A 16371-nucleotide genomic window follows, 5' to 3' on the forward strand; every position below is an offset into this window, starting at 1 on the left:
TTCTGACCAGCCGCTCCCTGCGGCCCGTGGCTGCGCGTGGGGTAGCACAGCAAACAAAGGGGGAAAAAGGGGGGGGTGGGGGGACTCAGGCCCGCCCACTACTCTGAGTCCCGGTCCAGAGGCCCTCGTGTGACAGTCTCACTGTCTTCCTTCTCCTTCCTCCTCTGACTATCCCTCTGGACCGCTTCCCCAACCGCCCTTCACTACGCTAGGCCTCCTTCTCCCAGGCCTGCTGCCTAGCAGGCTATGGAGTAGGGCCTTCTCCCACTCTCTCAGGCTGGCCTGCACTGCGCTGTCCGTGGTGCTGGCCTCCCAGCTCTGGAGACAGACCTTCCCCTCTGAACGCCTGGGACAGACTGACTGCTCCTGCTCTGGGCAGCCTTTTATATGGCTAAGCCGGGCTCTGATTGGCTGGCTCCAATCTGTCTTCCTATTGGCTCCCAGTAAGCCCTCTCCTGATTGGCCGCGCGTCTACGCAGGCGCCTAGGCCTGCCGCAGCCCAGTCTCTCTAGGTGTGGGGTAATCGCCCCACCACAAACCCCCCCAATTAAATTAATAATAATAATAAAAAAGCCCTACATGTATTGAACAGAGCCCTGCAAACTTGTTGTTCACTGTGTCTGCTTTGAAAGGATTGTAGCCTACTTTTAACTAATACCCATTGAATTAATAAATACATTTGATGCTGTCATATTTACCTGATATAATGAACTCTTTTATGTTCTACAAGTTAACTGTTGATTCTTCAGTGCATACCTAAGAATTTGTTTAGATATGTAGGGTATTTCTCACTTGCTAATTCATAATCAAGACCTAAAAAACCCTGTTATAAAGGTAAGCTATTTGCCTACATCGCTTTAAATACTTTCTTTCCTAATTCAAAAGCAAACTGCAGACTATTTTTACACATAGCTTTGTTTTAAAAGCTCCTGTACAAAAGTAAACAATACAAATTAGTGTAACAGATATTAATTCAAGAGTAAAATCCACACTGATTATATGAATAAAAATATATCTATCCTGATCCTGTAAGTAAAAGCCTGAGGAAATAAATGGATGCCTTTGAAGGTTAATATATTTGGACTCTGTCAAAACATTGATGGAGGTGGCTCCCAGAGTCACTGGACTCCAGGTGTTCTAATCTAGGGACTTTTAGCCCTTGAATAAACAAAAGAAATTGACTGTACTAAGAACTACTTGATCCTCCTAGCTCTTGCGTGAAACACCTTCACATCCAGATGCACAGATGCCGCAAATGCTGGAAACACTCTGTTAGTTTGCTCTGTTTTAGTGCCATTGTGAATATAGGTGGCAGGTTGTAATAGCATGAATGGTTCAAGTAGTCCTCCTGCTGTTCCACAGTGCACCAGCAGTTGTTGATATCTCTCCATAGTATCCCCTGTTTCTGAGAGCTGTGCTAAGAACTGTGGGAAGTTATCCAGAGGATTCTGCAACTGAAAATGTTCCGAACAGACCTAGCGTGACTATGGGGCAAAACAGTGACAGCATAGCTGATGTGGACACACTGAACTTCTGATTTGCACCTGGAAACCAATAGGAAGCCAATGCAATCTAAGGGTACGTCTACACTTACCGGAGGGTCCGGCGGCAGGCAGTCGATGTTCTGGGATCGATTTATCGCGTCTGGTTTAGACGCGATAAATCGATCCCAGATCGATCCCGGAAGTGCTCGCCGTCGACGCCAGTACTCCAGCTCGGCGAGAGGAGTATGGGGCATCGACGGGGGAGCCTCCCTGCCGCGTCTGGACCCGCGGTAAGTTCGGACTAAGGTACTTCGAATTCAGCTACGTTATTAACGTAGCTGAATTTGCGTACCTTAGTCCGAAGTGGGGGTTTAGTGGGGACCAGGCCAAAGGAGCACTGCTATAATGTCCTTCCTGTGACCAGCCCCACTAAGCAATTAGGCCACTACTTGCTAAACCAGCTGAAGCTGCTGAATGGCCTTAGTGGAAGTCCCATGTAAAGTATATTACAGCAATCCAGTCAGCAGCACAGGTAGGAATAACTGTGGCAAGGCCCAAACCAGGGAGCAATGACCGTCATGCTAAGCTCATATGGAAAAAAGCACTTTGGCCACTGAAATCACTTGAGACTTCCTTGTCCAAAAGTACTACTACATTCTGAGCCGTCTTGACACAGGTGAACACCAGGGATCCTAGAAATCCATTTGTCATGGAAAAAAAGAGGAATTTGCATTTTTACAGAGATCTTTAGTTTTTACATTTTGAGAACAAATAAAAGCATTTACAGTAAAACCCCATTTATCCTAGCCTCCATTATCCAGCTCTCCATTAACTGAACCAGGGCTGACAGCCCCAGCCTGAGCCCTGCCACCTGGGGCTGACAGCCAGAGAAGTATTTAGTATATGTAAGAAATACAGATTACAATTCTATTAATTTTATTTTATAATGATTGATGGTAGGCTTTGAATTTGCTTTAAAATGGCAAACACATCAATAAAACATTGTGTTCAACTGATAGCTATATATATTGTGGCTAGGAAAACTAAAGTTTACCATTTCATTTTAATTGTGGAAAAATTGGGATTTTTTTTTTTATCTGAGAATTTTGGGATTTTTATCACAGAAAACTAGTATCCCTGGTGAACATGCTTCTTCATCAACTGTCTCACCACACACTCTCAAAGCTTGTCCTCCTCAGCCTTAGCTCAATGAGTTTTGGGACATGACTGCAAGCAGTGCACACCTATGTGTGTTCTTCCTTAGCTGTCGCTCAGACAGGAAGCGTTGACACAGAAGATGAGATTTTGGTGCCCATCCCTTCTCTTGTTGGCTTCCCGTTTGTTTTCTGCCTCTGGCTGAGCTGGCAGTAGATGTCTATGGCTGAGATATTCCTTTCAACTTTTCCCCCCTGCACCTTAGTATACATCTCACAATGCTGAAAACATTTCTGGAAAGAAAAGGTGTAGGTTTCCCAATTGTAACTCTGTAGCTGTCCATTGTGTCAAGAGAGTGTCTTTCTATAGAGTTTTTCTTCCCTCCTCTTACCCCTCTACTGTGACTCTCCTATCAGGGTCTAGTCATAATCTCTACCCTCAGCACCCAGTCACCGTGGGCACCATCATTTCTGATCCCCACAGTCAGATAGGACAGGGCGTAATCAAGGGACTTAGAGGTGTTCAGAAAATTGTAGCACCTGAGGCCAGTTCTAGATTTAAAGTAGCTGAATCAGTTTGAGAAATATCAGAAGCTCAAAATGGAATCCCTCCAAGCCACCATAGCTCTGATTGACAAAAGAAGCTTTCTGGCCTCAGTTGATTTGAAAGATGCATGGTTTCACATTCTGGGATTCCTCAGATTTGCAACAGACCCATATTGTTTCCACAGCTGGCCCATTACCTTTAGTTTGCCTCTTCTCAGGACATTTATAAAAACGATGGTGACAATAGCAGCATGTCTGGGAAGTTTGTATATCTAGATGTAGATACCAGTTTTGTCTGTCCCTCAAGACAAGAATGTGTCCTGAATGCCAGTGAGGATAATTGGAGTAAAGATTGTGCCAAATCGTGAGAACATACTCCTCATTAATAGCCCCAATAAAGTTAGCTGGACTGCTTTACTAAGTCAGGTGAGCAGTATTTGGCCCAAAGTCTTGTGGCAATTTTTGTTTTGTCAATAATATTACCACTGTAGTGCTTCATTGTTACAGTAGCATAACCATGGCTTTCAGGCCTCTCTCTCTTTTTTTAAAATCATGTTGATGGACCATGCCATAACAAAAGCTTCTTTTCCTTCCCCTTTCTGCCAAGAAATCAGGTTGCACTTGTCTGTGCTTCACTACATTTTCCTAGCAATATAATAGTTAACATTTCATTTAATATACACTAATAATCTTTTATGCCTCTCTACATCAAGGTTTCAGCGGTATAAACTGTTTCTGGTACAGCAATTATACTGCTTGTCCAAAAATCTGACATACAAGTAGCGTAGTTGACAGAAATAAGCTGGAGCTATTAAAATAACCGTAAACCAGAAAGACAATAGGAGCTGTCTGCCTTTGTCCCAAAAGATTTCCTGAACTGGAAGTAATAGGCTGAATTCTAAGGCAGCCGCATCAGGGATCTTCTGATTGATTGCATCAACTCCCCCCCCCCCCCCACCCCATATCTCTGAATGCATGCTCACTTTGTACCCTAACAATCTTTTTTCTTTTAACCCAGATATGGTTCTGATGACCCATAATTTTTGTGAACAACTTTTTAAAAGGCTATTTTAAAAACATAATTGTATAAAATTCTTTCTTATATTTGTTTTTCTCATTGAGCTACGCACAAAGTTTTAAATTAATTTGACCTTGTGTAAGAATGAAAGCAATGTGATCACTCTTTTGTTGAGGTGTAGTTTTACTTTTTTTAGTCTTAATTAAGATTTGCAAAGTCTCTTCTAAATGTTTACAAATGTATTCTTAGCTTAATGCTCAGTTTTTACTAAATTTAGCCTTTAAAACTTTGTATTATCTTTATGAGCTCAACTAAAGCGTAGTTTTAATTAGCCATTGGCTGACTCCAGAATTTCTCTTCCATACCACTGTATCCAACTTGTTCTGGACTGTTTGAACTACATGTAGTGCCGGTCCATAGTGACTGTTCCTTTCTTTCCTCCATATATGATCACAGTTTATCTTGCTACCATCTGTTCATAACAGAGAAGTGAGGTAGTCACAATTCTGCTTCTTAAGTTTTATGTCACGGTTTGGGTTCAGCTACATGCTGGAGCATTCTGGGTAGTCCAGTTTTGTTTGGAAGCAACATTTTACTGTGTATTAATTTTTCAATTGCTTTACTTTGTGGTATTGAGGCTGTCAAGATTTGAAGCCTGTCTCTTTAGCCAGGTTCTTTAAATATTAACCTGATCCTTTATAAGTAATGTAAAATGTAATATTTTCATATTTCATGGTATCTTTGCCTTAATAAAAAGTTTCAGAACAGATACTGATATACATAATTCTTCTACTAAGGGGAGTTTCTTCTATTATAGTAACATTATGCAGAAATAGTCTCATTTTCATACAGTATGAGGGGAGAGTGGAGAGAGTGAGTGCCACCCAGCCATGCTCTGCTCCCAGCAGCAGCTCTGCAGCCCTGGCTTTGCTCCTGGCTACTGCTCCCATCCCCAGGCAAGCTGTACTTCCGGGAATGCGCCTTCCCCCCAATTGACCCTTGTTGCTGGTTATGTGATTGTGCGGAAGTTTATAGAAATATATGCTGGGCAGAAGTGGGGGTAGAGGGGGAAGGCGGACAGGTTCCATTACTGGGGGGGGGGTGCACGAGGAAAAAGTTTGGGGGCCACTGATATAGCAGTTTACAACATTTAACAGCTTTGAAAAATGTGTACTTACATCACAGTTACTTAATGTGTTGACACTAGACCAAATTATACTCTTTTCCACTAAGTTCAGTGGAGTTGTTTGAGGTATAAATCAGGACTGAATTTGAACCATTTATATTATATATATATATATTAGTAACTGGCTTAGGTAGATCTTAGCATGAATATATACAGCTATATTAAAGAATCCTCTTTAGCGGTAACTAAAAAATCTTTGTTGACATCATTTGATTTTCTTTGTATGTTTACTATGTCTTTATTTAAGGCTGAAGAAGAAATTGTAATTTCAGTATACTCTTATTTCTCTTCCCTTGCTTTATTTATTCCTAGCTGCACCAGCAAAACATTTTTCTGAGAGTTCTTTGAAGCAGAAATTGGAAAGTCTAAGAAAGAAATCTTTAAGCATTTTAATACCCTTCTTCTCCTGACTAATTGAGGGAGGAATATTGAATTTGCAATTCTGCATAAGACCAGTTCATAGAAAACTTATTAAATTAAGTAGGGTATATTTTATTTAATTATAAAATTTAATTTTAACATAAATGTGACCAAAAATGATCAAAATTGAAGAAAAAATAAGATGCTGAAAGGTGGTGAGGTAATATTATCTAAGGACTGCTGTGGTAAATTAGAGAATCCCTAAAAACACAGCCCACTGCATTGTTGGGTTACATTCGTTTTAATCAGGCTTTTAAATTGATTTTGAAAGCATTAAAATACAAACAACTTGAATACATTTAAAATGATAAAGCAATTGAATTATTTAGCAAATTAGAAATGTTTTATGTTATTGTAAAGTTCATCTTTGCTTAGACATAAAATAAATGAGCCATTGAAGTGTCAAGAAACTATACAAATCAGTGAAAATACTTAAAACTAAATTGATTTCTTAATTATGCACATTCATACTTTTCATATAAGTTTGCAAACAGCTAATTTGCATGAGTTATGCAGAAGATAGTACATTGGCTGGCTGTTACTGAGTTACCAGTCTCCCTATTTATGCCCAGTTAGAAGTTTCTAGAGCAGACGAAACAGCATGTACACATGTAATTCAGAAATTGCAAATAAAGGTTATATTTTGAAACAATGGCAATTTCTTATCAGATTTAAGAAATCTGATAGGTGTTTTACCTGGGTAATCCAGCTTTATTGATGATAAATCTTAAACTGCTTAGCATTCAAGAGCAAATATTTTCTGCATGGCTATCGCTCCTTATTCTTCAGAAAAATATCAAATAATGCTACCTGTTCAAAGTATATATATGATATAAGTAAAGAAAGGGAAAGCCCAGCATTTTTTTGCTCGGTTATGCTATCAAGACATTATTTAAGTCCGCGTGTATGTCATTTTTAAAAACTCACATTGCCCATCACAGATCTTCAGCATTTTAAGAGTTAGACTGTGCCTCTTTTGGCACTCTGCCCTGTTTATACAGTAGACAAGCTGACATTTTACTTTAGCAAAAGGAATCTCATTCCATTCCTTCTTTAGCAGGAGATTGCTTCAAGGAGTTCATAGGACCGAGGTTTTGGTCTTTTCAACTGACATTTTAAGTGCTGAATAGTTCCTTGTCTCCATGACAGGACATTACAGCTTAAGTGCTTAGGGGCAATCATTTTGCCTAGTTTAAAGATCCAGTAAGATCATGTGGTGGGGCTTTTTTTGTGGCTGGACAAATAATATGCAGTTTTGTTGACATTACTCTTGGATGTTGTTTTAGCAAAACTGCAGACAAAGGGCTCAATTGTACCTTATAAGGAATGCCTCTCATTGGGAGGTGTGGGGAGTTGCACCACCCCAGATTGAGGGCATGAAATAATTTCACTTTTGGGAATTCTGTAAGTTAAATGGTTTCAGAATCCCTTCCAAAGATAGAACTCCTTCTGGCATACAAGACTGTGGCTGTCCATGGCTGTGGCTCAGCGCAGCCCTTTCTCTTACCCACCCTTGGTGCAGTCAGGCATAATCTAGTCTAACAAATCTTCTAGAAGATTTACAAATTTTCAAAGGATCAGAAGCACAGAATTGGCTATAACTTGACAGGAGTACTCATTTTACATTTTTACACACTGTAAAGAACAGAATATATTGGACTAAAATGTGTTATCTCCGTGTGTTAAAAATATAGGTAAATACATTAAATGAAACATTTTGCCTTCTGTCCATCTACCTTGCTTTCCTTTACCATGTCTGACAGTGAGTATGAGGCGCTAAAAGACACATAACACATAGAATCACATGTGCCAACTCTCCTGATTTTGTCTCTGTCCCTACTTGAGGGGGAAACAGTTGTGATGTTTCTCCTTGAAGCCTCGAGACTGCTCAACAGCAGACAGACACTGCCTCTCCTCCTTTTCCAGATGGTTTTCACTTCTTCACCCTGCTGGTGCTGCTGTCTTCTTAGTAACCTTACAGCTCAGTGAGGCACGTAGGATGAGGAGGTGGTAAATGGGCATCAGTAGCTTTCTCCCACCTAGCCAGTCTTTGTCAGTGGCAGCAGCAACCTTAATGTTAGGGACAGGGAAAGATCATGCTTTAGGAGGAACTCATAAACTGCACAGGGACATGCTGAGGGTGTTTAGGAAAGGGGGAATGGCACAAGAAGAGACAAAAGTGGGAATTTTGTGACGAGAGAGAGAGCAATACGTCTTGCCAAGGCAGAGGAGGAGCAGGCCAGCAAACATTCCCATCTAATCTGGTAGTGGTAGGGGCCACACTTCTTCCAAACTGCACCAGAAAGGCAAAACCAGAAGCTAGAATTCCAGATTATTTGGATCAGAGAAGTGAGACTGTGTGGGTGTATGTACTTGTGTTCACGTGCAGGGGATGAATTCATAAGAAAACCCAAATCATACTAGGGTGTTTAACGAAACGATATAAAATGGGATTATGCCATCATTGTGTATAAATTTGCACTGAAACATCATTCTTGTAACATCATTATATCATGTATTAGTGTGACGTCATTATGTAACATAAAAGGCAGAGGATGCAAATGTTAGAGGATCTCTCTTTCTCTCTTTTTTTTTTTTTTTTTTTTTTTCTGGACCTTTGTCATTATAGAAGAGTGGAGTTTTAAGAACAGCCTGAAAATTGTATTTGTTTTGAAGCCCTTATAATGAACAGAGAAATTTTGATAGCCTTATTCATGCTCCACAGCAGTCCCATGAGTATCACTCAAGAAGCATGATACTAATGAGCATAATATAAGTATCAGAATCTGTCTCTATGTGATTCATATACTTAAAAACAACAGAACAAACACCAGAAAAAGAACAAACCAGAAATTTGACCAGAATAGCCACACGGTCTTCTGGTGGTCGTGGGCCGACAGGCTGATTTTGAACCTATTTTTCAAATATTGTCAACTGTGCATAGGAGAAATACAGCTGTGCATACATTCACATAGCAGGGAGGGACTGGATGAGAGAGTGAATTTCAATAAACATTAAGTTAAAGCCTTCTCTGGATATTTTTTTCTTTTTCTACTTGAAAATGGGTAGTATACAGCTTAAATATTTTTTGTACTTTTATGTCTCACTAATGAGTTAAAAGATTGGAGAAAATAGCATACTGTCTTGCTGTCAATACAGACTAGTGGCAGTAGGGAAAGCATGACTCTTGGGTTGTAATAGATTTAATCTATTTAATTTTTAATACTTCATTTGGACTGTCTATTGAAGGTCATATTTGATCAAAATATATATTCATGCAGTTTTCAAAATAGTACTGCTGTTACTTCACATAGCAGTAACAGGCTTTAAAAGTGGCTGAGGAAGGTTTTGATTTACCAAGCTTATTAGAACTTAGATTAATTAAGTTTGTAATCAGATTTCAAGCATCATGTTCCAGGCCAGGGATTTCTCTTCGTTTGTTTCAAATGTCATTCCCAGGGCAAGCTCTGCTAAACTGCATTTTCATGCTTTGCTGAGAAATGATTGCAGGTTTTGATTTCCATTACAGAGTCATTAATATTGTTAATGAGAGTTTTCATGGATAAGCACACTTAAGGAGGATCATCCCTGGGAATTGGGAGTATTATAGTTTGAGCATTTGTTAATTGGTTGGAATTGGTGTATATAAGACTATCTGCCTTTCATTAGATTTATACATTTATTCTTGCTTTATTAGTGACTTTGGTCATAGTGGTTTGGGCTATTTAATTTAAATTAGACATACTATTAAGACCATGGAAATTCACATTTTTGTCAACAGTTCTTTTTGAGAATGAGACGTATTACATTTTAAATAAGTCAATTTTGCCTTTTGTACCCTAGATCATCCATGATATTCTCCAAATTGGGAAGTGGCTAAAACGTGCAGCATGTGGCCGCGGTGGTGAAGGAAAAAGAGGGTTGTACCTCTCAACCTGCAATTCTATTTCCTCAAATATTGTGCTCTTGGGGCAATTTATTCTTCCAGATTGGTACTATCCCATTTAATTCATTTAGGATCGTCTGCTCTTACTGACAGGTTTCAGAGTAACAGCCGTGTTAGTCTGTATCCGCAAAAAGAAGAACAGGAGTACTTGTGGCACCTTAGAGACTAACAAATTTATAAATAAATTTATAAATTTGTTAGTCTCTAAGGTGCCACAAGTACTCCTGTTCTTCTTTTTGCTCTTACTGAGTGCCTCTTACTGAAGTCATTAGCTCCAGTAGGAGCAAGATTGTTCCCTAAATTTGCAACAGTGTGTAAATGAGGAAAGAACTTGACCCCATGCTCAGCTCTAATTGGAGAACACTAGTGAACTTTCTTAACTCTTGGTTAGTAATTTTTTTCCCCAAAAGGAAATATCAGTGTTGATGTTCCTTTGCAGATTACAGTCTAGGATAAGATTCATCGCATAAGTATGTTTTCTTCTCACTGGTCTAGGAGTAAAGCCCTAAAAAATCGTCCTTCAGCATCTTCATCTTTTGTCATGAGAGCAGGTCAGTTGGAGGTGTGTTAAGGGAAAAAAATCAGAAATATATATCCCAAACTCTATGTGGTGGTGAATGTTTTATATTTATGTGAATTAAGCACTTGTTAAAGTGATGGACTTGCAGCATGGATTAGAGCCAAGTGTAGCACAATCAGGAATTGAAATTTACATTTGTTTAAAGTCCAGCACTTGCTATATTTGTTCTTGGACCCATGCCAAAAAGCAATGGAAGATGGAGGGATAAATGTAGATCTCATGTATCTTAAGATCTGATACCTTGTAAACCACCAGAGCTAGAAACAAATATTTTTTTCATACTGCTGAAGAGATGGAAACTCTACCCACAGCTATTCCAGTGGAAAGAGCATTTATTTACTGGCCTTGGCTGGTCACAAGGTACCAGAAATCACACCTTTCTGATTCTTTCTTTCTTAGTATTTGAAGTCAAACATAATTTTTGTGACTGCTCTCTTGAAAACCACTGGAGCTCTAATCCAATGATTTACTCTGTCTGAAAACTTAGAATGCTGGCTTTCAAATGGCATAAAGCATTAGTCTAGCTAGCATAAAGCATTAGTCTGCTCTAACTCTGTGTGAGATGGACTACTAGAATAATATAGTAAAGATTACAAAGAGGAATAGTTGGCAGACCAGCACAAGACCTTTAAGGACCAATACACTTTTGGGAACACTGGTCCTGGACCAGTGATAGGGAAGAAAATATTGTTATCCTTGTGAAAAGCATCTTCATCCTGGTTTAGCTGATCTGTTCCAGGCCTGTAACTTCATGAGCAGAGATTGCAAATTGTATTGAATTTTGGGTGTTTTTGTGTGGCCCAGTGTCCCTTGAGATTTAAGGTGGGACTATTCGTGTCATTTTTTATTGGTGATTTAAAATGTTTAAGGTCGGATCTGAAGGAGAGGGGCTGGTAAGAGATTTTAAGGTGCGGTTTTGTGTGTAGTTTCTGATACAGACCGGACTGTGATTTTTAAACTATTGAATGTATTTTGGGTTGTATATTTCTATAGGGGGAGCCCTGGCTTGTCACAGCCAGAATTCCTCCAGGAGAGTGCACATTGGATTAGTAGCTCTGCCCCATTTTGAAAGATGTACTCCTCAGAGCTGGCCTGGTATAAGGGGGAAAGCTGAGTCATGCCCAAACACTCACTCCTGCCATATCCCTTTCGACAGTTTAGCTCTACTAACCGGGAGTAGTTGGTCTGGCTCCAAAAGAAATTGTGGCTGACCTGTGTGCAAAGGGTGAGGGAAAGCTGCTTGGCCTCATTTCTTCCAACCCCCTTTTGCATGTACCATTTACTGAAGCAGTGGCTTTTTGTACCTTCGTTTTTAATATTGTCAGACTAACTTAATTCTTAGAATGCATGTGTGTCCATTTTTAATAAGGCATCTATCTCTAATGTGCCTGTCACTGATACCTGTTCTAATATGTAGGGAGGTGGAGAAGTTTGTATTTCTGCTATATTTTGTTTGCAAATTTGAGGAATCTCACATCAAGTAATGTTTTATTTTGAACATTAAGTTCAGGTCCCAATACAGGTATCAGTGTTATTGTTTCCTCACCTGGTCCATAGAATGAAATTCTTTCACACTTGTTTAATCTGATTCAAACTTTTAAACAGCAGTCCTATTCAAGAAATATTTGTTCAACAGTTTGGGATTTGTTCCAACATGAAAAAATGGAAGAATGATTCATTTCACTCTCACTGTCAGCTTAGGTAGCTTATGTTTCCGGATGCTAATCACTAATGCAGACTTACAGTGCAGGTGACCCTAGAGCAAGTTAAAATTGCAAGAATTCTGAAAGCCAACACTATCCTGTTGGGTAGACATCTGCGCTAGATGAGTTGTTCACTGGTTAATTAATCAGTAGCACTGTAGGTTTGTCATTGTAAATTTTCACAAAAATCATAGCTTGGTCATAGTGAAGAGTTTGTAGAAATCATCTTATGGACCCAGACTGAATTTGAAATAAAACTAAAAATAAATGTACTAACAATTTCAGGAGTGTCATGTTTCTAGTTGTTACCCTGATAATCCTTTTATATTAGAGTTGCCAGGTGTCTGATTTTTGACTGGAACATCCGGTTGAAAAGGGAACCTGGCAACTCTGGTCAGCCCTGCTGACGGGGCCATTAAAACTCTAGTCGGCGGCACTGCCGGCACAGCAAGGCTGGTTGGCGGCACTGCCGGCGCACAGCAAGGCTCCTGGCAGGCTCCTAGGTGAAGGGATGAATATGGAGTCCCCGTGTGCTGCCCCTGTGCCAAGCGCTGGCTCGGCAGCTCCCATTGGCTGGGATCTGTGGCCAATGAGAGCTGTGGGGGCAGCATGCGGAACCCCATAGCTGTCCCTTTGCCTAGCAGCCGGAGGAACATGTCGCTGCTTCCAGGGAGCTGCCTGAGATAAGTGCCATCCACAGCCTGTGCCCCAACCCCCTCCTGCACCCCAACCCACTGCCCAAGTCCTGTGAAAATGAGTGAGCAAGGGTGGGGGAGAGCGAGTGACAGAGGGAGGGGGATAGAGTGAACGGGGGTGGGGCCTTGGAGAAGGGGCGGGGCCTCGGGGAAGGGGTGGGGCAAGGATGTTCGATTTTCTGCAGTTAGAAAGTTAGCAACCTATTTTATATGGTTCCCTTCTGAAACTAGGTTTCTTTTGTTTTTGTACATTAACATTTTTCTTGTTTAATAGTTGATTTAAAGTTTTCAGGTGTTGGAGAGAGATGTCAAGGGAGCAAGACTTCTACACTTTGTCTATAGCTAGGAGTCACCATAACTAAGGAGAAGCGGTGGAATTTGTGAAAGGGGGTGGGGGAGTGCCTTGAGGAGGTCTGTCTTAAAGTTAAAGTCTACCCTTCTGAGAGCTTCAAAAACACACACGGCCATTTAAAAAGTAATCTGCCATTTTATTTTGAGATAGCTGGTGTTAAGAATGCGGGGGGGGCATACTATGGTGATAGTTGTTCAACCCAATAAATAAGCATGCCACTGCATTCTACACAAGCTGCAAGTGACAGAGAAGCCCTGCTAGGAGGGAATTAATGTAATCTAGTCTTATGGTTAGTAGGGCATGTAGCTTTTGCGAAGTTGCCACAGGATAAATAAGGGCACAGCCTGCACAGATTGTACAACTGAAACTCTTGCATGCCACATTCAACACATGGGGTTTCTATGGAAATGCTGTGGGCTAAAAGTGAAGTCAGGATTCTTAATCTGGTTCATTAACTCTCAAGTAAGTCTTCTTAATAAGTAAAAAGACATAAAAAGTATACCAGGAGTAAATAATAGAAGTAGATCCTGGAAATTTGTGGGGGAATACAGATCACAGATGCACTTAAAAAGAATTTGTTTATGTTCTCTCTGATATTTAGAAATTATGATTGCAGGATGAAGACCACAGCTAATTGGCAACTTCTTAACAGAGATATAGTGATTGCATATGATGATTATTTGTGTTTTTTGAAAGAAAATTATAGGTAAACAGTACAAATACAAAATTGAAAAGTGGATAATATAAAATACCAACTTATTTTAAAGCAATACCTTATCTTTTCAGTACTTTGCTGGTATTAGTGGATTCCTCTGCAAAAAAAAAATGTAACTAGATAGCCACTATTATCTATTTCGTTTTCAAGACCATCCTATACAGAATATCAATTTCTGTTTTAATATTCAGAACTCTCATTTTCCCTTCTCTTTACCCCAGCCCTACCGCTTTCTACATTGTACACAACCAGTTTCCAGAGTGACATCTGGTGGTGATTCTAAAATGTTGAATGATTCAAATGATTCAAACTGTGTTTGAAATTATATGCATTTCTGCTTTATCAGTAAAAGATTACTTGAATTTTCTTTCTTGTATTAGATGCTAGCTTTTCCAGAAATAACTCTATCATTTTGGATTCAGGGTTTTTGTCATCAGACTCTCATGCAATTTCCTATAAGTAGAAAGACATAATTAAGGGTTTGAGAAATTGTTAATTGTATTATCTTCATCATGGGCCAAATTATGTTCTCTGATATGTTCATACTACTCCTAATGGGACCTCAGTGGCAGTTATATTTGGACCATAATTTGGCCTCAGATACACAATCTGAAGATATAAATTTAACAATATTTAAACCTCTTAAAACAGCATTCTTTGTTTTGGTGAGGGGCAATATGCCTCCCCTCATCTACAAAAAGCAAACATTGATTACGTTTAGTGAAGGGAGGGGGCTTACAGTGCATCTAACGGAAGGGAAATACAGCAGTACTATTCTTACAAAAATCATGCTTCAGATGGTACACTTATAAATGTGTATTTACCTAGATCCCATTTTACTGACAGCATGCATGAGCTGTACAGATAGGCACAGGATAGGAGAAAATACTACATGCACATCATGTAAATGTGTCCACAATCCCAAACCTAGCTGGCATGTCACTGTTTTGGCTCATTTGGGCTCCAGTCACAATTAAGTCTTTATGCATTACTGTAACATAAACAATAATGATAATGATTAATAATGACCGGCCTTCACAATGCCCCTTTTATGATTATCATATACTGTTGCTTTTTTTTTGGTCCCTCTCTTTGTAGATATTAAGGTATTTTTATGTCAGGTCCTCTTTGGGTCTAGCTAGAAAATAATACCTTGGAGAAGACAGTCTGGATGATGTAAGAAAGATTGGCTCATTCATTTCTTTGGAAATAGTGAATTTTAGTTCTTTTTAGGGGTACACTATGATTTGCCAAAGTTACGGCAAACACTGTAGCTAAGGCTGAGAAGGGCAACATAAATCTCTCTATTTTCAGATTTCTCAAAAAGGTTGTGTAAGTGGATTCAAGTATTTATACACATTAAGAAACATTCATTTACATAATTCACACAGACACATATGAGTGTATATGCCACCAAATTTAAATAGGTTCTCACTAATTTAAATGGTGGTAAATAGTTCAAAACCCTGGTACTAAATCAGTTAGATAATTTAATACAGTGTTAAATTTTCATTGTCAGGAGTGATGAATTAAGAGGGTAAATCAAGTCCCAAAGATTGCAAATAACTCATAATTAATATCTTCTGGGCAGAAATATTTCAGGAATGATGTTAAATAATCAGATAATTCTCAAGGGAGATTAAAAAGAAAATAGATTTATAAATATTGAAACAATAAAGTATAAAAATTCAGACCCTTTTAATAATTCTTCCCCCCCCCAACTTCATACTTTATGGGGCATTTAATATTGTTGCTTTTTTCCCTCCTGTTGAACAGGTGTAATAGAAACGGCTGATCTGCTGGACCGTGAGACTACCTCACATTACTGGTTAACTGTTTACGCAACAGACCAGGGTGTTGTGCCTCTATCTTCCTTCATTGAAATCTACATAGAAGTTGGGGATGTTAATGATAATGCTCCACAGACAACAGAACCTGTTTATTACCCAGAAGTCATGGAGAATTCACCTAAGGATGTATCTGTCATTCAGATTGAGGCATTTGATCCTGATTCCAGCTCTAGTGAAAAGTTGACCTACAAGATTACAAGTGGAAACCCACAGGGATTCTTTTCAATAAACCCCAAAACTGGTATGTATATATGATAGTTTTATGTGACATGTGTATCAATTAATTTATTATCCTGTGTAAATGCAGTGGAATGGACATAATTATTTTTTACCTATTGAGTAGCTCTTTGATTATAACGTTCTAGTCATACTTTGACATCACACAGTTACAGAGAGAACCAGATATTTCAGTGATTTTTAAACTTGTTGGGCATAATATGACCCTCTTGTAATTTTCTTTCAAGTTGTTGTGTTTATTTTTTCCACTTAAGGTTTATGTTGATAGGCAAATAGCGTAGTAGTCCCACTGAAATCAATATGGACAACAGTAACTGTTCACTTGTGTAAAGAGTTTATAATCTAGTACATCATTTGAAAATGGTAAACTGGAGAATGTTTTTATTCTCAAAATATACCAGTTACAATTCTGTTTCAGTGTTATGCCTAACATTTGGGGTAAACCTAGAAATATTGCAGTTTCTAACAAAGAAGCATAAATAGAA

General features: G+C 39.1%; 1 protein-coding gene across 9 annotated transcripts in view; it reads left to right on the forward strand.

Moving 5' to 3' along the window:
• The window catches only part of FAT1 (FAT atypical cadherin 1), a 168288-nt gene that overhangs the window by 42952 nt on the left and 108965 nt on the right, over positions 1-16371 (forward strand). For all 9 annotated transcript variants that reach the window (XR_008445230.1, XR_008445231.1, XM_054031029.1 and 6 more), the window contains exon 3: positions 15576-15890. Coding sequence is in view for 7 of the 9 variants with exons in the window: in XM_054031029.1 (XP_053887004.1) it covers positions 15576-15890 (315 nt within the window). In the remaining 2 variants the exon portion in view is untranslated. The remainder of the gene's footprint in view (positions 1-15575; positions 15891-16371) is intronic.

Source organism: Malaclemys terrapin, chromosome 5 (genome assembly GCF_027887155.1).
Source record: "Malaclemys terrapin pileata isolate rMalTer1 chromosome 5, rMalTer1.hap1, whole genome shotgun sequence".
Lineage (NCBI taxonomy): Eukaryota > Metazoa > Chordata > Testudines > Emydidae > Malaclemys > Malaclemys terrapin.